The sequence below is a fragment of the Phasianus colchicus genome, chromosome 17, assembly GCF_987193195.1.
Source record: "Phasianus colchicus chromosome 17, bPhaCol1.hap1.1, whole genome shotgun sequence".
Lineage (NCBI taxonomy): Eukaryota > Metazoa > Chordata > Aves > Galliformes > Phasianidae > Phasianus > Phasianus colchicus.
In genome coordinates this window covers 10463860-10490080 of record NC_143452.1, presented here as the reverse complement: position 1 = coordinate 10490080, position 26221 = coordinate 10463860, and the positions used below count along the sequence as shown (strand labels likewise).

Here is a 26221-nt window from a genome sequence, read left to right as displayed (position 1 = left end):
TCTAATTAGCTGATTGTGGCTGGGAGGTACCTGTTGGCCAGAACTGCTGTCTTTGTTGGAATGCTGCTGACTTCCACTTTTATGGCTGGTGCCAAAGAGGAGCAATTTATTTGAGAAGAAAAAGCTGCAGAATGTATGTGGATGTATATGGGAGCAGGCAGTAATAGCTGAGGGTTGGAGTAGTCGTTTCTCTCCTGCATGTCTCAGATTAAGGCAGCAGCCATTAGAAGTTAGGACAGGCTGGTTATGTTGTACCAAAGTGGTACAGGGCCTGTACCAGAGATGCTGGGTAAATGTTTTTCCCTCTGCCCTTGTTCTGTTTCAGCTTGGCAGCCCAGGACACAATTCTTTTCCAATCTCAAACCCTCTCCTTGCTGTGAGAGAGGTTACAGTGGGAAGGATGGGGCAGGTTGGGTGTTCTGTTTGCTAAATGTGGCGACTCTGGGCTAAAGAGTAAATTCCAACTAACAGCCACTACCCCAAAAAAGGGGAAAAAAATAAAAATAAAAATGTAGGGATTCCTTTGGCTTGCATCTGAATGATGAGTGATCTAAAAGCAAACTCTGGGTCATCCGCTCATCTGGGGCACGCGAGCTCTTCTGGGTTGTGGTGCTGCTGCAAGTGCTGGTGTCCATTTGCAGCAGGGCATCTGGGGGGGTCTGGCAGCACCCAGCCAGGGCACTGGTCCCTGGGTCAGCCGTGCCGTGCCCATTCCTGGTTGGGGTGACTGGCAGCTCAGTGCAGCAGCAGGAGGAGGAGGTCTGCCTGCACCAGCTCACCTGCGCCAAGAGCTGTGATCCAGCAGAAAGCCCTTGAGCTGGTGACAAAGGTCTGGATGTGGGCTGGAAAGTACAGTCCTGTCTCTTAGCAACTGGCTCCTACCTCTGAGCTCTGGAGCTGTGTGTGGGACAGAGAGCATCAGTCACGCTCCTGTGGCAGCAGCAGCAGCACCAAGCAGGGGATGGGGGACCCGGCCTGCTCCCACCACAGCCGAGATGCTTAGAGAAGCGCAGGCATTTCTAACACAAGCAGTCAGCTGTGAGTCCTAATCAAAGCTTCGGTTTAATTGCTTTCCTCGTACCCTGTCTCTACAAGATGAGCGGCTCGCCCATTGGCTGCCTGCAGAGGCTGCTCTGTGCTGTCCTGCCTTTTGGTTGCGGGGTGGGGACCGGGCTGGCAGGAAGAGGAGGACACAGCCTGTGTATTTCTAGAAAAATGAGGTGTCACAGGGTCCTTCCCCATTGCACCGCGCTTGGGAATCCCCTGTCCCTCTCAGGGACGTTCGCATTGCTATTTTCTGTGTCAGTGCTTGGTTCTGCTATTTCACCCTCGTGTTTCCCCCTCCTAACCAAAAGCATCTCCTCACCAGTGAGCATTTCTCAGAGGCTTCCTTGCAAAACGCTGTTTCATAAACATTTTCGCAAATCCTTTGCTTTGTCCTCCTAATTAACCATCCAATTGGCCCCCAATGGAGCCTTCACCTCTCCTGTGAAGATCCCGCTTGCACAGATTATAACCTGTCAGCTGCCAATTTATTCCTCACGCGGAGGGCAGGTTGTATTAATTGTCTGCCTCCCCTGCCCCATTTGGTTTGCCCTCCCTTTCTTCTACTCCCCAGCAGCATCCCTGCTACAAGACAGAGGCTCGCAGGCAGCCAAGGGAGCCCAGCTGTGTGGCTGTGTGGATTTACCCATGTGCCCGACCCGCAGTGCTGTGGCTGCTGGACCAGATGTGATGGGATGCTGCTGGACTGCATCCGACCCAAGAGAGGGGCCCTCTGGTTAGCTTTGCCATCACAGAGCAGCCAGCACTGAACAGCATGCTCAACTTTGACTTCCCAATGTGTAACATTGGCTGAGAGCTCAAAAAAATCCATCGGGTTGGCCCAGGTTATTTGGGAATTCCTGGAGGAGCTGGGGTCTGCCGTGTGTGGCTGTGGTGGAAAGAAGCCACATTCAGAGGGGGTTTTCCCAAGTGCAGACATTGGGCAGAGTTCAGTCACCTTTCCCTTCCAGCCCCTGCGCAGGACGGCCACCCTTTCTGGTCCCAGAGTAAGTAAGCATGGTGGTAACATCAGGAGCCCACTGTCACTGGGGGTGGGTGCTGCGTGTTTTGTTTTGTTCAGCATCACTAAAGGGGGTGATGGAGTCCAGTGTAATTGCTGTGGCTTGGCACTGCTTTTGGGGTGAAGGCAGAGGAAAGGCAGTGACACAGCATCCTTAGGTCCTTGGTGCCCTTATCTGGCAAGGAGGCTCAGATCATGGAGGGGGGCTGAGCCCCCCCAGGCTGCCAAGCTGTCAGCATGTTCTTAGGGTGGCCCATGTCCTCTGCAGCACTGGGGAACAATGAGCTGACACCAGGACACCATCATCTGGGGCTTGGCCCCAGCCTGGCCTGACCTTGATTTGCTGTAGCATCATTTGTAACTCACTTTACATAATTTTGCTTGCCCTGACGAGCACTGCTGCGCTCTGCCTCCTCCCACGGAGTTCCATTTTGATATAGCCATGTCCTAATGCAGGTATGAGGATGTTGTGTGGCTGCCCTGCTGCTGCTGGGTCTGTTCCCAGGTGGAACAAGGGGTGACCTTATGGTAAAGGGTGACCTTGCCTGTTCCTCTCCATCTGAAAGGTTTTACTTTAGTTGTGATCTTTGTTAGATTCCTGCCTCAGTGCTGGGAAGGTTGTTTGCAGCGATGAGCTGCTGTAGGGAAGAGCTGCCTTTAAGCATGTTCTTAGTGTTGCAGTGATGTATTTCAATATTATCTCAATATTCAATATGTAATTTTCAGTACATAGCTGTAGATTTGTTTCAGAATGCTACTTAATGTGCTCTTCCAATGCTGTTTTATATGTTCTTCTAACTACAAACGCAGTTTCTTCCCATCCCCCAGCACACCTCCCCAACCCACCTAAAACAGATCCAAATGACATTAAGCAATTGTTACAGATCGATGTAGATTAAAAAAAAAAAAAAGAAAAAAAAAAAAGTCCCAAACTCACACAAACTCTGCTTAATTCAAAACAGTCAAAACCACTGCAGCGTGACAGCAGCCACTGGACCGCAGTGTCGGTGCCACCTGTGCGGCTGTGCTGGGCGTTGTGTCACGGGGCTGCCCTCATCCTCACCCAGCCCAATGGAAGCAGAGCCAAGCCCTGCTCTGGGCACCCTGTGCTTTGTTCCTTCGATGGCTCTCCCACCCCGTCACCCCTCTGCAGGCTGCATCAGGCCATGCTGAGCCATGCCAGGCTGCACCAGGCTTTGGGACTGCAGGGCCCAGCAGCATGCCATCCCCCACCTGGTACAGTGTTGTTTCAGGTTTTCAGATTCGAGGCTGCAGCTCCACTGCCCTGCATCCAGCAAAGCGTCCTCTGCTCCCTTGCACCCGCTGCACCCCACCGGCAGCACCTCAGCACCCTGCATCCCACCTGGGCCCTCCCCGCTGCCATTTCCAGGCTCTCCCCTCCCAGGCAGCTGCGTTTTCATGCAGAGCCCTGGGAGCCGGCAGAGAAATAAGCTGAGGTCAGAGCAAAGGGCTCACAGAGACGGCTCAGCTGCGGCTGCTGGAGGAGCAGCTTGCTCTGCGAGGCCACTGTCCCCAGTGAAAGGCACACACCTCAGCTTTGTTTGCCATCTAAAAATAATGCGCTCGGCTCCCCCTGACAAGGAAGTATTTACCTTGGGAAGAAAAAGTATTGTGTGCCATGCTGCTTAGAGGAACAATGCAGGGCAGCAGCGCTAGGCTGGCAGTGGGCGCTGGGCATGCTGCTCTGCAGGGCTTGGCCAGGGCAGCACGGACCCCAGGGAGCGCTCCTCCATCTGCCCTGGGATTCTCCCACAGGAATTGCCCCTGCTGGGCTGTGTGGGGATCTGCTGGGCTGGTTGTGCTGCAGGGAGGGGACTGCTACCCATCTGCTTGGTACAACGTGCCGTGCAAATATGTAACGTAGAGAAACATCACCAGCAGTTTAGCTATTGCTTTTCCTCTGTTTTCCCATCTGATATGCGCAGGAAAAAATGGTCAGAAAAATCTTTCCAGGAGAAAAAGGAGCAAAATCTTCAAGAGGAAGATTTGCCATGCTCCTCCAATGGGTTCTGTTTATTATTAGCAGTGCAGCTGATGCTTTCCCCGGCCGAGCATTTCCCCAGGGCCTGTGCCTGAGGCACGCACCTTGCGAGGGGCAGGAGGAAGAGGGAAGCTCTAGGAAAGGAGCCCTTCCTCCTTGCAGCATTAGCTGAAGGAGCCTGCTGTGGTTTAACATATCCCCCGCAAAAGCTGCTTTCATCCTACACCTAAATACCATGAGGAGTGAACTTCCTAAAGCCCTGGAGAAACCTAAATATAGAAGCCAATCAAGGGCTGACTTCTCAGAGATGAGAACTACCAAGAACTGTTTCTTGATCAAAAGTTGTAAGAGTCCGTATTGGGGTGAAGTGTCCGGCTCGGTGCTGAGGGCTGTGCAGCAGTGGGTTCACAGCACCTGTGTGCATGGATGGCACGAGCTGCATCCTCCGGGACACTGAAAGGGACTGTTCTGATGTGCAGCAGAACCTCACTCCTTGCTGTGTATTACCGCTTTTGTCCTCTATAAGTACCCACTGCTTCTTCCTCCCAGCCGATCATTTTCGGGAGGAGAATGAAAAGATTTCCCTAGAACAAAACACAACTGACAGGAAATTAGAAAGGCACAACACCAAGCTTGCAAATCTCCAAGCAGGTATTTGGCAGCCCAGCAGAAAGGACTGTCACGGGCAGCCAGGGGCTGCCGATGGCAGCTGGGAGCCTGGTCCCAACCTGCAGCGCGGCGCACAGAGGGGCCGGTGCCGCCCCTTGTCCTGACTGCGTGGATGTGACCCATGGAGGTGGCCCGGTGCAGCCACGCCATGCGGGTGTCCCTGGGGATGAGCGTGACGGCGTCCTCAGATAGCCATGGGAAACGAGAGCTGAACGTGCTGAGAGAGGCCGTGCCGTGCAGCTGTGTCAGAGAGGAGCGTTTTCACATGAGCAGGAAGGGGCAGAGGCTCTGCTGCACGGCCAGCACGCGGAGCTCAGCCACGACCAGGCCGTGCCGTGCCAGGAAGTGGCTTTCTGCTCGCAGGAAGCTCCGTTCGGCTGCTATCAGCCCCGTGCGCGAGGCCAGGGGAGCCGTTATCTGCCGCTGAGCGCAGCAGATGGGGAAGCAGCTCCCTCCTGCCCGCTCCGTCTCCCGCAGCCCCACGGCCCTCGCGTGACCCCGCTGAGCGCAGCCACCGCTTTCCTGGGGAGCGGCGAAGCGGGGCTCAGCATCCGGGGGTCGCCGTGAGCGAAGGCCGTCGGACAGCGATGACGGCGCGGGGAGCCGCAGCCCTGCCTCGCTCGGGCCGAATGCCTCCCAGAAGCGAGCTGTGGGGAAGGGCCGTGCGGTCGGTCGGCGCGCGAGGCGGCCCGGCTCCGGTTTCGCGCAGGGCGGACGGGGGTCAGCGCGGATCAGGTGGCGGAGCCGCCGGCCCTCGACCCGCCGCACGCGGCGTTCGCCCTTCGGCCCCGCTCCCTCCGGCGGAGGAACGGCCGCGGGGACCCGGCTGACCGTAGGCCGAACGGGGGCCGCCGAGCTCCCCGCGGCCGCCCCCGCCAGCCGCCGCCTTCCCGCCGCGAGGCGGAGCCGCCCGGCCCGGCGGAGCGGATTACCGCCGGCAGCGCGCGGCCCCGCCGGTTGCCATGGCGACGCCGCTACCTGCCGCCGCCGGGGCCTCAGCCCGGGCCGGGAGGGGGGAGCGGGGCCTTTCCTCGTCGCCGCCGCGGCAGATGGCACCGCAGGGCCCGGCCCGGGCGCTCCGAGGAGGGAGGGAGGGAGAGGAGGGACGGCCGCGGCCGAGCGGTTGGGTCGCGGGGGGACGGGGCGAGAGGGCAGGGCGGCGAGCGGAGAACAAAGGTGCGGGGAGGAGGACCGAGCGGGCCCGGAGCGCGCGGGGAGCGGAGCTCCGCGATGAACCCGCAGGGCGGAGATGCGGGGGCCGAGGGAGGCCGCCGGATGGGGGCGAAGCGGACGTGAAGGGCGAAACGGGGCTGAGCGAGGAAACGCGGCACCGGAGGGAAACAAAGGGCTGCAGGGAGCGGAGAGCTGGTGGGAAACGTGGGAGAAAGGGGCGAGGAGGGTTATGGAGCTGGGAGGAGGGAAGGGACGGAGCGAGGGCTGCAGGAGACAGGGACAGGAAGGCGGGAGAAGGGCTGGAGGGCAGCTCGGGGCGATGCGAGGAGCCTGGAGGTGCGAAGCGCTGCTCTGCCAGGCTCCTGCTGGCTCTGCTGCGTCTCCAGGCCGAGTTCTGCTCCTGAATCTTTGGGGGCAGACAGCTTCCCGTATAGCCCCGACACGGAAGGGGGCAAAAGCATCCCTTGTTCTCGTCCGCCTTCATCCCAATTGATTTTTACTGCTTTTTAAACCTAATGGCTGTTAAGCCGTTCTGAAATATTATGGGCTGTGACTCATGCCTTGAATTCTCGTGAGCGGTGCTGGTGTGGAAGGAAGAAGGAGAGGGCACAGGCCCTTGGAGAGGTAACACATAGCACGTGTGTCCTCTTAAATCCTCAGTCAACATTTGGTTATACTGCCACTGATGAACCTTGGTAATCCTAGAGTCACCAACTTGATATGGCTTCTGATATCCAGTGGATTTGATGCTTGCACCTCACCTGCTTCCCAGAGCTAAATAAGAACCACAGAAAGCACGATGAGGGGATGTGGAGCCCTTAGCTGCAGGCATTGTAAAACCCAGGAGGAAACAGGCAACCACCAGCCCTGCAGGGGTGAGGGTGTCCGTTGGTCAGGTGGGCCTGGAAACAGTGGTTTGCGTGTGGAGTTGGTTGCAACCTCAGTTTTGAGGGCTCTGCTTGTTTTGTCTGCCTGTCCTTTTTTTCCCCGGTGCAGCTTCCTTTGTCCCGTTTCTCTAATTATCCTCATTTCAACCCTGCTCTGAGGATTATTGGTCAGTAGGAAGGCTCCTAACGCCCGCTCCTCCTTGGCAAGGGAGTACCCATGCCCTGGATTAAAGTGAAACTCCCTGAACAGTGACTGAAGAAATCAGATCTATTCCTCAGAAACCCTCCCTCAGGCAAAGTTCCCCGACCCCCATCACATCATCCCTGCGCCGTGCCCCTTGTGTTCGTTCTCAATATTCTCTTTGTTGCAGCCACCTTTATATAAGGCTCGGTTGGGGCACCCAGGGGAAGGCAGTGGTTGGGCTGTGGAGGAGAACCCCCTGTGCCCATTTCTTGAACCCCTGTGGTCATGCATACAGTGAATAGGTGTACAATCCATAGCTATACAGAGGTTAGAGTTAGTAAGATTAGTGCAACAGAAAGATAATCAGAATAAATGGAAATGCTCACCAGTGCTGTAGATTCACACTAAACTCCACATGGAGCAATCTCCAGAAAGAGATCCTTCCTCAGTGGCATTCAGCACTTAAATAGGATCTGGGAGAGGTGCAGCCAGGCTCCATCCCTTCCGGTAGCACTGGTGAATTGCTTTCACCTGTGTTCCTTTGGCTGACTCATTGCTTGCCTCAGGTGGTCAATCAGAGGTTCGGGCCATGATCAACAATTCCCATACATCGTGCCATGCATGAGTGCTCTGCTCTGCAGTTGGGGTGAGGAGCTGACCAACAGGCTGCTTCCCTGTTTGTGGGAGTCCTCAGCAGGGGCCATTGCTCTGAAGGATTGTTTTTTTTTAAGATTCTTATGACTGGAGGCTTAGGAACAGCATTTATTCAATTTCTAGGCTGTGTGGGTATGTAAAACCCAACCACCAAAAGCAACAAAGAAATAAAGGCTGGGAGGTGGGATATTCCCTCTGCATGCAGACCTCTGCCTGCATTCACAGATGTGAATGCACACAAAATAGATAGCTTGTAGGTCATTTAGATCATAGAATCATAGGGTGGGTAGGATTGGAAGGGACCCCAAAGTCTCTCCACCTCACCCTCTGCTGTGGGCTGACTACCCCTCCCCTCCCCCCTCCCAGCAGATCAGGCTGCCCATGGCCCATCCATGGCCTTGGGCACCTCCAGGGATGGGCACCCACACTTCTCTGAGCAGGCTGTGCCAGTGCTTCGCTGCCCTCCAAGTAAAGAATTTCCTCTTCACATGTGACCTAAATCTCCCCTCTTTTTGTTTAAAGCCGTCCCCCCTTGTCCTATCACTATCTGCCCATGCAAGGTCAGTCTCCCTCCTGTTTATAAGCTCCGTTCAAGTACTGGAAGGCTGCAGTGAGGACTCCTCAGAGCCTTCTCCAGTTTGAACACTCCCAGCTTCCTCAGTCTGTCTTCGTAGGAGAGGGGCTGAGCCCTGTGAGTGCAGATTGCTGTTCACCAGCCTGCTGTGTACAAACTGGGCTGCATCTGTGCGCTTATTTTCAGGAAGCAAGCCTCAAAGGGGTGTGTTGTATATATGCATATTTGTACGAATGTGTGTATAATATATATAGTTACACATATCCTATGCTGGCATTTTTCATGGCGCAGCCTAAGCAGCTTCCAGAACCCTCCCCTGGTGCTGTGCTTTGTGCCTCCAGCGCCCGGGCAGCCCCACGCCCCACGTTGCTGCCTATGTGAGCTCGTTCTGCTCCTTGCAGCCAGCTTGGAGCAGCGCTGCTCCGCGCTTCCCACTCCCACCAGTCTGTCGCCACGCTGAGCTGCATGCAGCCTCCTGCTCCCCGGCACATCCTGACACAAAGAGCTGTGCTGCTGCTGCCAGCGCTCAGCTGCTCCGCGTGGGCGAGGGAGGGAGGGTGCTGCGGGAAGGTCAGCGCGGGGAAGGAGGGCGATGCTGCCTCGTTCCCTTAGGGGCCGCATCCTGGCATTGCGGTGCAGTCCTGTCCCGCTTATTGGTGGTGTCCAAGGGGACCTGCCTTCAACACGGGTGCCCTACGCATAGCATGCACATTCCAGGGGTTTCCGAGGTGGTTTAACACACTGCAGGCCCAAAGAGCTTCCCCTGCCTATTCCCAGCCTAGCAAAATTACGAAAATCACATTTCTCTGTTGGTTGTGACTCCATTCTGGACCCTTCTCTTGTTTTTATTCCTGGCCCAATTTCTCTGGCAGCGTGAGCAGCAGAGCAGCAGCAGCAGCCACTGCCCTGACCACAGCATCCTCCTCCCGGAGCTCTCACCCCCCCTCTCCCCTGCGCCCGCGGCAGCTCGGGGCCGGCATGCTGCAGCTCTGCCCCCGCCATCGCGTTAGCCCCGGGCCCATCTCGTCACCCCTGTCACCCACCGCTGACACTAACTCGACTTGCCTGCACTGTTGTAGGGGGCAGATGGACTGTCGGAGCCCGAGGGCATCTCTCTGAAACGCGTGGCTGTGGTGGAAGATTTCTTTGACATCATTTACTCCATGCATGTGGAGAGTTCGACGGAGCCGGGCAAAGCACCCAAACATGCTGGGCAGAAGAAAACCTACCGAGCGGTGAGACTCCCTCTGTGGGGGGACGGGCACAGGGGGCCACTGCTGCTCACAGGGGAGGCTGGAGGCAGCGGGGCCGCTCGCCTGCACGAGGAGGCGTGAGAAAGGGGCTGCTTAAAGGCACAGCAGCTGCGCCAGGGAGACGGGAAACGGGGCCGCAGCAGCAGCACGGCTGCTGGAGGAGGAAAGACCAAATGAATTATACAAAGGCAACTGTACATGTCTGGGGGAAAAGGGAAAAAAAAAAAAAAAAAGAGAAAGAAAAAAAAGAAATGCTCAGTGTTGCTGATGTGAGGGGATGTTTACCCAGACCCTCCCCCCCCGCTGCTCTGTGCCATCTGCCTCCCCTGTGCCATCCGCTGTCCCCAGGGCCTTGGGGCAGCAGCAGCCAGGGAAGGGCCCTGGGGCTCGGCTGGAGCCCAGCCCTGTGCTGCACCACAGCATTGCCCTTGGCTCCCTGCTCTGCAAAATGGAGGCAGCTCCCGAGTTGGGTCTGCTCAGGTGCTCCCCGGTGCTGAAAACCAGATCTATCCATCCTGAAACCACTCTAGTTAGGTCAGGCATAATTCAGCTTGAAGTGTGCTTCTCTAGGGAGCTTGCCGTTTCTCCTGACTCTGCACAGCCCTTCGATGCAAATATTTGGGCTCTTCTGGTAAAAGAAGATCTTGAATTCACGGTCCAAATCCAAGCTGCTCTTGCAAATCCTGCAGCCTAGGACTTGGGTCGCTTGGAGACATGTGGCTGGCACAGCTCACGCCTGCTCTGAGCCTCCTTTTAGGGAGCTGCCTTGCTCTGTGCTCACCCTGGGGCTGTGCAGGGCCCAGTGCAGGGCTGGGGGCTGTCGTGTCCCATTGGTCCTGCACGTGACATTGGCTGTGCAGCCCCCACCCTGCGGGTCCCCTCTGCTGTCACTGCACAGTGCTTTGTGCCCTGCAGACCACGCCGACCCTTCCCTGATCCCTTTGCTTCATCTCTCAGAAGCACAAAGCCATGCCCTGGGAGCAGGCTGCATCCTGCTCAGCACGCTTCCCTCTCGCCCTCCCTCCCAGCTGAGCTCCTCCCGCAGCACAGCATGGCACCCAGGGGCCGTGCACTGCGTGGCCACATCCTGCCGGCCCCTCCTGCCTCCCTGCTGCCCTCCATTTGTGATTAGAGAGGCACTGGAGAGTTTGCCCTTGTCCCTGACCTCCGGAGGGAGGCAATCAGAAAGGGAGTTTGGATGGGAGATAACTCATCAGGGAAGCTGTCTGCTCTGCAGAGCATCAAATCAGCTGAGAAATAACAACTGTATCACTAAAATTAGCTGAACGTTTGCAGCGGGAGCTGGGGCTGTGCTGGAGCAGAGCAGGCAGGGACGCAGGCACAGCCCTGCTCGAGGCGGAGGGGCAGCCAGCGCGCCGCATTTGCCGGCAGCAATATTCAGGCCCTTCAATGTCAGCATTTCTGCGGGTGCTCTGAGTGCTGGAGCACTGATAAATACCTCACAGAGGCAGCGGCAGAGCCGGGCATCCCTGCAGTCACAGCAGAGCTGGATAGGGCTGTATCTAGGCAGGAGAATCCCATGAGGACCAAGCACTGCATCCTCCATTTGGCTGCTGGGACGAGGTCCCTGCCTGAACTTTCCACCCGCACGGCATTTACGTGTGTGCCAAAGGCTGGGCTCTGCTGCCGCTCAGCGGAGGTGGACGCCTCTCTCTGCTGGGCCTCAGGGCTGTGCTGCTTCAGCCAAGCCCCCCGCCCTGCCCCACTGCACTGCTTCCACAAGGTTTTTTTCCCTTCCATTTTTCAAGAAAGCTTAAACGTCACCCCTTCCCGTGAGGTAGAAAAATGCTTGGAATGTATGCATTTTGGATTTTGTTATGAAATAATGTGGGAGGATGGTGCCTATGGGCCAGAGGAAGGGGCCGGGACGTCCCTGCTCTGCCCTGCTGTGCTGTTTCCCATTGGAAGGCCCGCTTCTGCCAGGCTCGCCACCCGAGGAGGGGCCCAAACAATTGGATTTCTGTCTGCTTTATGACCCCACTTGTAAGTGCTGTGACCCCTGTTGGGGTCATGGCCCCGGTTTGGGAACCGCTGTGCTGGGACAGGGCCTTCAGACCAAATAGGATGGGTGATTAACCGTAGGAGCCAGCCCCAAAGTAAGAGGTGGACTCCCCACCCTCTTAATGTCTTTCAATTAAGACCAGATGTCATGCTGGAAGATGTTTTATAGGCAAAGCACTGGCTGCTGAGCTGCAGGATAGGTTCCCTGACTTATGCTGTACAGGTCTGGCACCATGATTTTGTGGTGTCTCATGGCCTTACAGAAATCTTTACATTAAAATCACACTCTCCCTTCTGAAAATAATCTAGGCTCGGTCTTTATAAATGCTGTGAAATTGCTGCTAATGGGGACTGCTTGGAACAGGAGGGCTCCTGACCTCCAGGTGCTTTCTGTGGGTGCTGAGGTCTGGATACAGTGTTCAGGTATCCAATTTTAAAAATGCATCCTCAGCTGTTATATACAGATTTCCCACAAAGGTTCAGGACTTTATTCATTACTATTTGTAAAAATGTTTTTGATTCCCTAGGTAAAATATGTCACAAAAGTGCAAAGTGTTATTAACAGTAATTGATTGTCATTGTGGGAAAAAGTGACCTGCCCTCCCAAAAGATTAATGCATTCTTCAGGTTAGCAGTGCAATGGTAATTAGCAGTGCAAACAGAGCTGGAGAGACCTAACTTTCTCATTCAGTACTTACACAACCATAACTTCTCTCTGCTCAGAGCCCAAGCAAGAAGGAGTTTCTGGGCAGGAGGGGCTGCATAAAAAATCCACGGATGGGGTTCAGGAGCAGCATGCTGCTGTGTTACGGTGCTCAGGAGCTTTGTACAGCTGTGCTCTGGGATTCAGGCTAAGGGGACAGTGCTTGTACACTCGTCCCAGCCCTCAGGCTTTCCCTCCCAGCGCATACAACCCTTTCCTTGTTTTCCCAGATTGCAGAGACCTATGCTTTTCTCCCAAGAGAAGCTGTGACCAGGTTCCTGATGAGCTGCACAGAGTGCCAGAAGAGGATGCATTTCAACTCCAACGGACTGGAGCCCAAAGGTAAAGGCAAAGCAAATTGTGCGAGCGGAGCCAGCAGTCACCCTACAGCAGACACCACTGATAGCTGTCAGTGACTGCTTCGTTCATGGGATTTGTCTCTGCCAAACGGATTTCCTAACCTGTGTATTTTCAGTGTGCTTTTACAGCAAAGCCTGGGGAATTGCTTAAAGTTCAGTTTTCCATCACTGTTTGGGTGCTGTTTTTGGCAGAGGCAGTGGGATGGGGCTGCCCAGCCCAGCTCTGCTTCTGAGAAGTTCCACCACTGGTTCCCCTTCCCCAGTGCAACCCCACAAAGCCTGGGTCAAAAGCACTGCAGCTATATCTGCAATCAGCTCAGAACTGTACGTGGGTGGAAGCTTAGATCTCTGGAAAAACCTGACCTAAAGTTTTTTTCTTTAAACTATTAATTTGGTAATGAAAGACAGTGAATATGTTTGAATAATTGAAGTTTCCGATAAAGAAAAAATTTGCAGTAATTAATAGATATGCACGTCGTGATCACATTTTGGATAACAGAAAATGTTTTGGTAATCAAAGTTATATTATGCCTGTGTATACAACCAATTAGCATGGTGACTGTGGTAGTTAGCTCATTATGGTTCTTTTATAAAGGGAGCCAATCTGCAGCTCTGAGGCCTAGGAGCTATGAGCAGAGCATAGGATGGGACCAAGTTTTCTTCCAGAGTAGATGGTTCAAGTTGATGTTTGGATGGGTTTTCTTCTGAATTACAAACTTGTTTACCTCATCAAGTGCACAGCTATATTTTTCGGAAACTGCCCCAGAGAACCCTCTGATGTTTATTAGCCCAAGCTCCATCTGCACAGCACCTGCCCACCCTGCCTGCCAAGGACCCACTTTTAAATTAGGTCGAGGGAAATCTTGGCCTTTGGTCTCTCTGGGGGTGAACCCAGCTGTTACACCAAGCAGAGCATTTGGCTTGACCCTGAGCAGGGAGCAAAGAGTTGTCACAAAGTTTTTCAGTTCTCTTGGAAATAAACCCAAAAGGAAGAGAACAGGCTTAAAAGCCTTTCTCCTTACCCACCAGAAATGGAAGGACAGAAATGCCCTTCTGCTCAGAACAGTACCTAAATAGTGACTAAGTACCTGTGAAACCACATAGAGTAGATTAGATAAGATTACTTTTACTGGGGAAGAGTATCTGATTTCACTACTACCTATTCCACAATTCATCTGGAGCAAATCACCTGCAGAATGGTGGGGTCATAGGAAAATTGCCTGGGTGTATGTGCATGCATACACACAGACTGACAGATGTACGTAACGTTTAACTTAGTGAGAAAAAAAAAAATGAAGTCATTCCTGTCTACTTCTACTTGTCCATTAAGCAAATCTCAGCACACTTCGTACGTGTTCAGAAAAATCCCTAATTAAACATACCTGACATTGAACCCTGCAGGGCACTCACATAATTCATAGAAGAAAATTATCTTGCGCCTGGGAAGCTCTGAACATTGGACTTCAGTGTGGCACTTTTGCACTGTTATTAAATTAGGAGTAATTCCAGTGGAATTATACAGACTTGGAATTAAGATCCAAACCATTTCACTTTAGCTTTGCCTGTTTTATCTGTATTTCCAACACTTGGGGTCTGTGATATAGTGTCTTCTAAAGAGGACCTAAATGATACCAGTTGCCCCTTTTGTGACATAAGGTATGAGGATTACACCTATGGAGTCCCCCAGGCTCTTTAAAATGAAGGTTTTCTTTCTTTTCAGTTAGCTTAAAAAAACCCAAAATGTTTTGGTTTCTCAGGCACAAGCACTTACCTGCTGCAGCTGTCCAAATTCACAGGACATTCATTGCTGCTGATGGGATGCCTCCAGGTTTACACCAGGATGGCAAGGCTGAGCACTGAGGTCCTCCTTCTTCCAGCTCCTGTCTGAGGGTGCTCAGCTGTTTCCCTGGAGCTTTGCTCACTGTACAAGCACTGAGCAAAGGAGATTTTGTTCCTGGGAGCTCTTTCCTTGCACTGGGATTTTAGCATCTCTGTCACAAGCTGACGTCCTTGCACAGTAGAAAAATGGCTTATTTTGCTTGCTTAATGTATACAGAGGAATGCTTGTAATTAATTTGTAGGTCAAAGCATGATGGAGAGCAGTGATACACAGGCATGGAAAAGAGGCGAGGAATTAGTTTACAAGATTCCTAAGTTTACAACATTCCTAAAAGCTGTGCAGCTCCACGTGTGTGCAAGCCAGCGACCCGAGTCAAGCTATCCAGGATGCTGCAGGTGCCCAGGACCTGGAGAGCAAACTCTGCATTTCCATGGATCTTAACTAGGCTCTTGCAAAAACTATGTAATGTTTAAGTCAGCTATGGACAATATGCTTTTAGGTCAGGTCATTTCTTAATCAGACACAATAGATCTGATATTTCCAGAGGTGTGAAGCGCCTTCGGGTCCGCTGAGTTTCATTGGGCTTTTGCAATATTCAGCATTTCTGAACAGCAGCCCCATTACGGCTGGCTGATGGATTTTCTGAGGTGCTGTAAAACATTTTGTGAAGGCCGTTTGTAAAAGGGGCTGTGTCAAAGGTGCCTGTGAAACTGGTGACCCCAGAAAATGCAAGGCAGGCACTGAGGTTCTGAGACAGGAAAGGAAACCTCCCACTGCCAGTTCACCTTCAGCTCCTGGAAATCCTCCTCTGCTGCTGTTGGAGCTCGTGTTCTGGTGAACAGCCACGCAGCTTTTTGGGGTTTGTTGGGAAGCTGGGCTTGTCCTCTGGTGCTGGCATGTATCTGTACAAAGGCACAGAGATTTCCCTTTTTGCCAGCATCTTTTCCTGTGGGAAAAGGCAACTTTCCTCTTGAACATGCACAATCATGTAAATGTTGTGACAGAAGAAATAATTACAGAGATCTCCAAGTCCTGCATGCAGAGCTTCACAGTGATGACCACAGAGCTGAGAAACATTTGTGAACTCAGAAATCTCATGGAGGGTTTGCTTTACTGGGAGTTGTCTAGGCTGGGTGGAAAGGGGATCTGCAGGAGCAGGCTGAATCCAGAGTGATCTCTGGAGCTCAGTGTGATACAGGCAGACAAATCAACAGGAACAATTTAAATTAAAGGTTTTTAAAATTAAGCTTGTATTTTAATGAGAGTGTTAAAAATAATCTGCATCACCAGATAGAGACACTTAATAAGTTGCCTTAATGATAACCCCTACCTGAGGGAATCCCAGCAAAACTGGTGAGACTTTGCAGTGCTGAAGCAAACTGGAAATATATTCTTGGTCACCCTCTGCATCAATCCCATTTGCATGGAAGTGTTTCTGAGACCTTCAGCAAGGCTCACTTTCTTTCTCTGTTAGGTTTTAGTTTGGTAGACTGAAAAATTATATATTGTGTGTGGGCTTTACACAGGTGTGACAGCAGTGCTTTTCTTTTCTGCAAAACAACATCTGTTCTGTAATTATCCTCTGGGTCGTGTTCGTGTGGGAACCTCAGCTCAGCGGGCATTGGCTCCAGCTAGGGGTTTTAAGAGCTTCTAAATACATACGTTTGATAATGATGGCAACACATTGCAGGTTTGTGCTCCCACATCTCTGTATCTGAACAAAGTTTTTTCTCTGTTCTTCAGAGAGCGAACCACCTTCCTCTCTGGTTTCTGGGATCATCGACTACAACATGCCTCTCACCTCTACTTATCTGAAGCAAATGAAGCTGCGGGTGATGAATTCACAGGAGCAGGTGAGTTATCCTCCTGCCATGGGGCAGTACAAGGCACGAGGCGGGTTTCTGCCCCTGGGGCTGGGGGGTGGCTGGTGCTTTTGGGAGGATGTTTGGAAGATGCTTTTGGAAATGTTGTGTTTGTCCAGGTGGGGCAGGCTTTGACCACGTACAACCAGTGCTGGTCCATGGAAGCGGGGTGGTGGTGTTGTTATGGATTATAGCAGTCTGCTTGTTCTTTAGGCATGTGGTTCTACTATGAAGTCTTAAAAATACATCTGGTGAATAGGAATTTCTCTCTTTACCTCCTTGTGTTTTCCTGGGAGCTTTAGCAGGTGGGGAGGTTCTGGCCAGCAGCTTGGTGGGGCTCAGCATCATCTGCCCTCATGTCGTGCTGGGAGGGGGCTTGGTTGGCTGCTGGGGGTGTCAGGCCACTGCTTTTGGATTTGGAGCAGAAGGGGCAGAATGCCACAGGATTAAACCCAGGCTACGCAATTTTCTGGAGTTCTGCAGCTGCAGAATTAGCAATGGGAACCTCTGTGCACCATGGAAACAGTCTATAAAAAGCAAAGCATGTTCCGCTCGCTCCCCACAAATCGGCGCTGGGAGCCAGTGCTGGATCTGTTTTCCAGCACACCAAAACCTCAATCTGATCTTGTACGCTGCTGCCAGTTCACAGGAATGAAAGAGTTTGCATTGTGCAGGGGAGGGGAAGACTGCTGATAGCTTGAGCTGTGAAGTTGTGCCAATGGATGCTTTTTATCTGGGGGCAACCCGAGGGGACATTGGTTCGAGAATCTGGTGCCAGGGTGTGAAATTGCAGATGTGGATCTGCTGTCAGGAGCAAAGGGGTGGGTACAGAGCTCCTCTGGCATTTCAGCAGTGAAACCTTCCTGAAACCTGACATCTGGCAGGAAGCACTGCTGCACCTTGGAGCATTTTCCTTTGCGTGTGTTGGACACTGAGCAAGTTGGAGGTTCTGCCTGCAGCAAGCAGAGCTGCTCAGAATGAGCTGGAGGCAGAACTCTGGACAGCTCCAGCCCAGGGCTGCTGGATGGGGCTGTGGGACCCGTTTGGTCAGGCAGAATCAAGGGCTGCCCTTCCTTCTGGTTGCTGGGTCTCGGTGCAAATCAAAGCGGAGCGGTGCTGCGATTGCAGACACTGCTGCTGTGCATGCCATTAAGCACCAGCCTTTTGCTCACCAAGGACTGCAGGTCATGCTTTTCAGAATTTGAGGCAGTTCCTTCAAGTTAAGTTTGATGTGTACGTGAAAGACAGCCTGAGGGGTTTGTGTGTTTACCACTTACACCTTTTCCATTGATAGGACTATTCCTTGTGGTCCCTGTATAATCAATGAATGTACAGATGTTATGAGATATACCAGAGAGCTTGGCTATGCAGTTATTATACGAAAACAGAATAGATAGGATGCTTACCCGTATGCTGGGCTCACTATGAAACTCCAGAGGAGGGGATCTCCAGAAGAAATCCTTCCTCAGAGCCAGTCAGCTCTTAAACGGGGTCTAGGAGAGGTGCAGCCAGGCTCCACCCCTTCCAGCAGCACAGGTGAATTGCCTTCCCTGTGCCCCCAGGGCTGACTCATTGCTCGCCTCAGGTGGTCAATCAGAAGTTCAGGCTGTGATTCAGCAGTTCCTATACACCCCCAAAGCTCCACTCAGGAGATGCATGTCGTGAAGCTTCCCCAAACTCCCTGTGCCAGTTCGTGCAGGTAGAAAACAGGACTCTTAGTTTGCTCTTATTTCCATAATGCAAAGTATCATGGAAGCTAGCAGACAGGCCTACAGAGTTAGGAGTTGTGAAGTTACACCTATAGGTTTAGATGTAACTTGCTTGGAGAGCTTTGGATTGGTTATTCAGAGATGTGAGAAGTGCCCTGAATTTTGCTGTTGGGGTGTGCACTGGGTCTCCCATTAGATGAGCAGATACAGCGTACTGCTCATGAGAACACTCCTGAAGATTGTGATCAAAGCACATGTCCTGCAGGAACAAAAAGAGGACCAGCTGAGGCAACACACAGATGTTGGCCTAGACCATAAATCATTGTACTTCATTTTATTTCCTCGCCTCTTCTGCTGCTCTCTGTGGTATGTTGCAATGCAGCTTTTTGAGCTGCAGCAGATGAGGGAAAAAAACTATTTGGAAAAAGTAAAATTCACATTTCAGCGTGTCCCTGAAATTCCAGTGAGATTCCTGAGAGGAAAATGGCAAAAGATCACAGCCCTACTGCTCAGACCCACTTAGCATTGAAACTCTTTATCATACTGGACTATAGCAGCAGTCTGAGGAGGATAGCATGGTGGGAACCCAGGGATAAAACCCAGGTGCCATTGGTGCCGAGGGGCACGGCCCATGGCCAGCCCTGGGAAGGAGCACCATGCTCACAAATACACACTGCATGGCTTTCATGTATCCAACTTCACACTAAGACACTCGTCCCTCTATCTCATCTTGCTGCCCTGCCACCTCACTGCCCAGCTCTAAGCCAGCATTTGATGGTAATAATAGAAATAAATGAAGCAAGTGACTTGTGTTCTACTTGGCTTTTGCCAAAAGCAATTATTTGTATGCAGCAGCACCAGGAGGAGCTTGCTTCACAGGGGCTAACAATGAATGAATTTATGCCAAAGTGGCCTTTTAACTTCATTATTCAGGAGGAAAAAAAAAAGTGCATGTAACTGTAATTTATGACTGCTGTTAAGCGTATCAGTATCAGGGCAGCAGTGTCTCCACCAGGAATCGCTGCCAGAAGAACCTGAGAGCATTTTTGTCTGCAGCAAGGGACAAAAAGAATCACAAAATAAGGAGCTCTTCCCAGGGTTGTTCCTGCAATGAAGGGTTCCTGCAGAATTGACAGAACCAGAAAGCAAATCACCATCCTGTATGGAAGTGTTCAGAGAACAGGAGTCAGATTATTTTCTCACATCAGTGGAGATCAATATATTTCAAGTCAGCACATCTATTCTGGCATGAGTGCCCCACACTGTTTAAATTGGGTTCACTGGAACATGCAGGAGCTCCTGGGCTGTGAGTCTTCCTTCTTTCCAATTTTATAGCAGTTCTCATGTGTGAGAGGGCCCAGGAGGGCCTGTTCCCTTTCCACACAGTGCAGAATTAGCCATATTTCAGGGATCTGCGGAGGTATTAAAACATCCCCCGAACTTCTGACCTTCTCAATCTTGCAGCAAAAAAGGAATGAAGGTATTTAATATTCATCTGTAATGATCCTTCCACCTCGTTTTCAAACGATAAATATTAGCACGTTTAACTGATTGCTTATTTGAGTTTTATTGCAGTCATTTCCCAGACCATCTTTTTCTATCACATTCAGACTCATCCCTGGGTTTATTTTTCACACCACACTGTTCAGGTGATTTCTGCCAGTGCCCCGTGTTCAGCACTGGATGGAACACGGCAGGCTGAGATGCACAGAGCTCCAAACCTGCTCTGTTCTGGAGGTGCGGCTGCTACCTTGGCAGGCACAGCAACCAGGTTTAAGTGATACGGAAAATTTCCAAAGGTTGCTTCAGTGGCTGCTGACAGAAGGTCACCCAGTCAGTGAATGGCAGGATGTGAAATAACAGAAGCTTTTCTCTTGTTGCCATGGCTTTGCCATGCTGACTAGTGAGTGCCTGGGAGGGAGGGAAGGAGGGGGTCCTGTCCTGCACCCTGGTGCACGGCTCCCGGCTCACAGCGTGCATTGCAGGGGTGGAGGGGGCTGCAACATGAGGGCACGGTTTGAAGCAATAACCAGAACAAAAGGGCAGTCCTGAAGGTATCTAGAAGATACTGTTTCGCCAAATGCAAATTACCCAGTTGAGTACAGACATAACTGTTGGAAATACAGATTTAATTGATGCAGTAAAGGCTTACTCGTAGCTCTGCATCAGCAAAGCCCTCTAGTGGAGATGCAGCTTCTGCTGGCAGAGAAGGCTTTGGCTGATGCATTTCAATCCTGCCCTAAAGGACAGGCTTTCCAGCCGTGGCAGCAGTGGGTCCGGCCCCACAACTCCATTCTGCACATTTGCAGCTTCCCTCCACCCTCTTAAGCTGACAAAGACAGTTTAGGGAAACTTTTATCCTTGGCCTTAATGGCTCATGAGATGCAGGAGGTCAGATGATCAAACCATTTAGCCTGGTTTCAAACTTCTCTGAATGGCTTGCTTTCAGTGAAGGTCAGCTCATTTTTGTGATTGGAATTAACCATGAGGTTCCCAGCTAGTTAAAGCAGGAGACGTTTCATTTCCAGCTGTGTAGATCCCTCAGTGTCTGTAGCTGCATTGGTGGTAAGCTTTGTATGTGCTCAGTGCAATGTTCAGTGCAAGAAATGATTTGAGATCCAGGTGTGGGCTGGCTGGGATAAATACTGCTTGCATCTTCCACATGAGATACAGTGCTGTGGCCCAGACTCTGCACTGCTAAGGGAAATCACATTATTTCCTATGGGAAGGAGGCACTGAATGAGGTGGCACCGCCAGAACCAAATGATACCAGTCACCACACGTCCTTTAAGGCTGCTGGCTGCACCACGTGGCGCTGCTCGGGTCCCTTATCCTGCTGGTGGCTGCAAACTGGTGGAGAGCTGCTTGGGGGAATGCACTGTGGCTCCTGATGGGTCTGTTCTTCCTGTAGCCTTGGGCAGGCCATGGCTGTGGGCTCTCTGCATCGCCTCCCCTTCACTCGTTGACGTGCTGCATGCTGACTTTGATCGAGGCACACAAGTGGTTGTTTCCTAATTGCCCTCTCCCTTTAAGAAGGGGCTAATACCTTAGAGAGACTTCTGAGGTCTCGCACACTAATAATGCTCTTCAAGAGCTTGGATGGCAACTGCTTTGAGAGCGTGAACTGTTATTAATGATTTCCGTTACTGCAGAAAATGAAGCTGTGTGGTTCAGCATCGTAACCTTGAGTTGCGTTCTTGCTTTTGTTTCTGCTCCTGTTTTACCTGCTTAGGCAGGCGTGTGCCTCGCTGGGATGCCGTGCTGCAGGGCTGGGAATGGGCGTGAGCATCTCCCAGCAGGTGCTGGCACTCACAAAGATGGATGCTGGAAACACAGTGTGGTTTGAGAATGACAAAAGATGGGCTTCGTGTTGGTTATGGTGTAGCGTTGGTTAAAATGGCTCAGTTCTGGCGTGGTGGCTAGGGGAAAAGCTGTGAGTGTGCATCAACCTATGGCACAGTGCAGAGGTGTTGAGGGGTGGTGCTCCAGCAGAAGCTGGGGGGGGGGTGAGATATGGATCCTGTGCAGGGATGGGATATGGATCCCTGGTAGCATCCAGCTCTCCCCTGAGCTCCTGAGGAAGGCATGTTCCACCCGCAGAAGCAGCTCTTTCCTTCTGCTTTCCTGGGACTGGTGCACCCTGAGGTGTGCTGTATTTCCCTTCCATCTCTTGGCCTTCGCCCTTGAAGAAGGAAAAAAAAAACAAAAACAACACTTCTATCTGTGCATATGCCAAATGCCAACAGCTGTTGCTTCTGCAGAAGGAGTGACCAAGAGAAAGGGGAGCACAGCCCTCAGCCCACGCAGATCTGCTGCGTAACAAAGCTTCCCAAGCCCCTTCTCCTCACTTCTTCCTGACTCTGCTCTGAATGCCAGGGAACTAAAACACAGTGCAGGCAGAAGTCACACCTCCCCTCGTGCCGTGGGGCGGTGACCCTGCCCCTTGTTGTCCTGCTTTCCTTACAGGCATCACTTGGCAAAGCTTTGCATTTTTAATGCTCGTCACCCAGTAGGGTTTGGTGGTCACAGAGCAGCAGATGCAGGAGATGCCATTTGTTGTTTAACCCACTTCCAGAGGCACAAGAACATCAAGTAACGTGCACAAGGTCACCCCTGAGTCAGTGGCTCCTTCAGCCTGAGAGCCAGATCCCACGTCACGCAGTCCTCTGCAGATCTCTGTGCTCACTGTGTTCCTACAAGCAGTGTACCCCTGGGTCAGAGAGCAGCCCCAGTGCTGCCTGTGTGGCCATGCCCTGGGAAGGACTGGAGGACGAGGCTGGGTGCTGCCAGCAGCCCCTCATGGCGTGGTTTTGGGTGTGCAGGAGGCAGCCCTGTGGGCAGGGCTTGGTTCTGTGTGGGCAGGCAGGCAGGCAGGGAGCCGCAGGGATGTGTGTGCCCACAGGGAAGGGTTTGCAGGGTTCAGAGGTAATGAACGCGCCGAGGGAAGGAAGCGACTTATAAATAATATATTTGATGTGTTTTATATATAATATAATAGTAGTAGTACCAGTTTATTATGTTGTTTTTTTTTTTTAAACCACAGTCCTGTAAGGCACTTACCCTATTCCTGACAACTTGATAAATGACCATTACCACCGATCCTATACCTAATTGCCAGTTGTTTCCCCCTCCACGGTTTGAACCCAAAGGATCCCCACCAGAAGGGCGCTCCAGTTGCCATTTTTCAGAGCTCTCCCTCCCACAGGAGCCCCATTTCCGTGCCCAGCCTCGCTGTGCCGGCCTGGCGGCCGCAGGCACTGCCACAAACAATGGCATTTCTGTCGGGCTCGTGACCCTGCTTGTGCGGCAGTGACCCCACCGGGGTCGGGTCCCACAGCCGGCACTGGAAGGGTTCCTGCCTGCAGCCCTGCCTGCTCCTCCACCCTCGCTTCCCGAATGGATGCGTCTGTTCCACGCTAAGTTTGCCGATGCAAAATTTAGGTTAATCCATTTCCAAAGTGGATTAACCTAGCCCACACAAAGGCACTTAGTATAAAATAAGTGTCCACATGGTGAGGCAGCACAGCGGCCGCGTCAGGCTCGCGCCCTCGCTGCTGTGTGCCCGGTGCAGGGGGCTGGCTCTGCCGCGTGGTCTTGCTCGAAGCGAAGGGAGCGTGAGGAATAAACAAAGCCCAGCAATGGGAAGGGGTTAAAACCCTTCCGAGGTCCACCGCAAGTCTCCTGTTCACCTTAAATGGTCAGGATTTTATTTTAGCTTCAGGGAGGAGCGGCAGCCATCGAGCTGGAAGCGAGCGCAGCCGCTGCCCTCGCACCGCAGGGACCCCGGGGCTCCACTGCTGCCCTTCAGCTCAAGCTGGGGAAGGGTCAGCCATGCAGTGCCCACGGTGCCCATTCGGCCCCCCCCAACCCCACAGGGCTCAGGCAGCGCTCCCTGACCTCCTCCCAGCAGCGCCATGGTTAACGCACATCACAATTGGACATGGGCACCAACGAGCCATAAACAGGGATGTGCAGTTCCCATCCTTGGCAGCGGTGAAGGCCCTACTGCTGGGCTGATTTCATCAAAATTCCCCTCATAGCCATCAAGGACTGGAGGCACAGAGCGGGCTGGGGATGGGGGCACGCTGAGGTGCGATGTCCAGGAGGAGGTCAGCAAGCGCTGCCAGCACGGAGCGCCCCACCGGGCAGCCCCAGGAGCGGCTGCAGAACGACGGCTGAGCCCTGCGCGGAGCTGAGTCGCTCACGGGGTGGGTGCTCTCCCTCTGCTCTCCCACCGGAGCGAGGAGGGGATGCATGTGAAACAAAAGGATGCGGCCGACGTGTGGCCTGGGCACCGTGCGCCCACCGCGCCCGCAGCCGGGCGGAGGTGAGGAGCTGGCCCCGAGCCCGGGGTCCCGCTCGCGGGGTCTCGCCGCTCGCCGGCCCGCGGCTCCGGGACCGAGCTGGGCCGGGGGAGCGGGGCACGGCCGAGGCGAGCCGAGCCGGGCGCGGCGCACCCCCGGGGCCGTGCCCTGCCGAGGGAGCCCGGGCGGGGTGCAGTCGCGGCGGTGCCGAGCCGCACCGAGCCGCGCCGCCCATTCTCGCCGCCCTCCAGCAGGCGCCCGGCCCTGGACATTGTCTCTTCCTCCCGGAGGAAGGGCCCTCCCCGGCCCTCCACAATGTGCTCTTCCAGGCGCGGCTCCCCGCGCCCCCCGCCGCGCCCGGCCCGGTGCGCCCGCCCCCCGCGGCCCCGCTCCCCTTCCCCCGCCGCCGCCTCCGCCCCCTCCGCCCGCGGCCGGGCCCCGCTCGCCCCCCTCCGCCTCCCCGGCCCCCCCCGGGAGCCGGGAGTGACGCGCTCCGCAGCGCCGGCCCCTCTCCCCGGGCAGCAGCTGGTTGTCAGCCTCTCCGGAGCGCCGCCAGCCCGGGCCCCCTCCCTCCGTCCCTTCCGTCCCTTCCGTCCCTCCGTCCCTTCGCCGCTCCCCGCCCCGCGCTCCGAGCCGCGCCGCCGGGCTGGCGCAGGCCGGCAGGGCCCGGGCCCCGCTCCAGGTAGGCTCCGGCCGCGGCTCCGGCGGGGGCGGCGGTGCGGGGGATGCGCGGGGGCGGCGGGGCGGTGCGGGGCGGGGGCCGTTCCCCAACTCCGGGGCCGGCGGCGGGGGGAGGGAGCGGCCGCTTCCCCGGGAAGTTGCGGCTCGGCGGGGCTGCGGGAAGGGTTAAGGTTAGCGCGTCCTTCCCCGCGCCCGGCGCGGCTCCCCCTTCCCCGGAAGAGCACAAAAGCCCACAAGAAAGTGGGAGGAGGCGGCGGCGGGAGCGCTCCGGCCCCATTAATTCCCGGGCACCGGCCCCGCGCCGACGCCGCCATCGCCGCGTCGCTCCCCCGGCCCCGGCACCGGCCCCGGGCGGGGATTGCGCTGGAAATAGCTTCCTCCCTCGAGGTAAAGCCCTACTTACGTGTCAATCCCCGCCGCACGCCGAAGCCCGGCTGCCAGCGGCGGGGCCGTGCGCGGGGCCGGCGGAGGATTTGCGCCGGGAGCGGCCGGGAGCCGCGGGCGGAGGGCAGCGGGGCCGGGCCGGGCAGGGAGGACGCGGGGAGCCGCTCCGTACGGCCCCGGGTCCCGCGCTGAAGTGGCGGGGCCGCGTCCCGCTGCTGGCGGCCGCTGTCCGCCCCGTGCCCGCCGGACCCGGTTGCTGGCCGGCACCGCGGCGGAAGCGTCGACCGGCGTGCAGAGCGAACGCGTGTTCGGCGTGGGGAGAGCTCGGTGCGGCGGGCGTGCGGGGCAGGGAGCGGGCAGGGGCAGGGCAAGGTGAGGGCAGGGGCAGGGCAGGGGCAGAGCCCCGCGGACGCTCTGCTCTCTTCTCCCTCCTGCGTCCGGCCCCGCGTTCAGCACCTCCCCGCTGAACAGCAGGAGCCAGGAGAGCCCGCGACCCCCGCCCTGCCCGTGCGTTCGGTGCGCCGCTGTGGGTGATGCTCCCGGAGGAAGGGATCTCAGATGTGTGTGTGTGTGTGTGTGCAGAGGTGATGGTCCTCCCTTCCTCTTCCATTTGTTGTTCACGTTGCAGATTAACTCTTCCAGCCAGCGTTTTGGGAAGTAGCAAAGTGCTCGTTCAAATCAGCAGAAATGTCAGTCAGTGAGGATGCACGTACTTGACAAAGAGCACCCGGGATGTTTGGTTGGTGCATACATTGGTGGTCACAGATCGCTGCCCCTCAGCCGTGTTCCCTCACACCGAGTGATTCCCAGAGCAGAAAGCACCATGCTCATCATGGCTGTGGTACCAGTCCTCGACCAGGAGCGTTTATCTTCCATTAGTAAGCCTTTCTCTGTGCTGAACTGGTTAAGTTAGGGTCAAATCTGGTTCAGTACCTTCTTGGCATGCTCAGAGGGCTGGGTTTAAACAGTGGCTGAGATGGAGACGAGGCCACCTTCCTACTGGCCCCTCTCTAATGGCTCTGTGTCAGTGACTCTTTCCCAGTAGCTCCTTCTCAATGGGTCCTTCCTGGTGGTTGTTTTCCAGTGGCTCCTTCCAGCATGAACTGCTGTGCCTGGGATCCCAGGGCTGTGCATCACCTTTGTTGCTCCCAAAGCATCGCTGCTGCTGAGGGATGCACACTGCTCAGCTCCTGTTCCGCTGCACCAGGAAAGTCCGGCTGTGGTGTGACAGGGCGTGTTTTCAAATAAAAGAGTTCAGAAAGGGAAGAGAAAATAAACTATGCTGACAACTGGAGCCTGGAATACTTAGCGTAAGGCACAGAGTGTCAGTGATGGGAGGGATGTTTGCAAGGCAGTCCCTGAGAAAGTGAGCCAAGCTGTAAAGTAAGCAGGTTAC

The 26221-nt window shown here is 54.3% G+C and overlaps 1 protein-coding gene and 1 long non-coding RNA gene across 5 annotated transcripts in view; one reads left to right on the top strand and one right to left on the bottom strand.

Moving 5' to 3' along the window:
- Nucleotides 1-26221, top strand: part of NOL4L (nucleolar protein 4 like) — a 50163-nt gene that overhangs the window by 6000 nt on the left and 17942 nt on the right. Inside the window, exons 1-4 of one of the 4 annotated variants that reach the window (XM_090152263.1) lie at nt 5689-8778; nt 9288-9443; nt 12417-12528; nt 16129-16238. In XM_090152263.1, the coding sequence (XP_090008389.1) occupies nt 8674-8778; nt 9288-9443; nt 12417-12528; nt 16129-16238 (483 nt within the window). In that variant the 5' untranslated portion in view covers nt 5689-8673. Of the gene's footprint in view, nt 1-5688; nt 8779-9287; nt 9444-12416; nt 12529-16128; nt 16239-24262; nt 24443-24671; nt 24829-26221 lie in introns of those variants that run through there. The other 3 variants (XM_031588584.2, XM_031588592.2, XM_031588601.2) reach the window with 3 other exon arrangements.
- On the bottom strand, nt 20071-24932 carry LOC149915628 (uncharacterized). Its single transcript, XR_016471998.1, has 2 exons — nt 24845-24932; nt 20071-21638 (listed from the first exon to the last, which is right to left on the bottom strand). It is a non-coding gene; the product is annotated as an uncharacterized LOC149915628 (long non-coding RNA).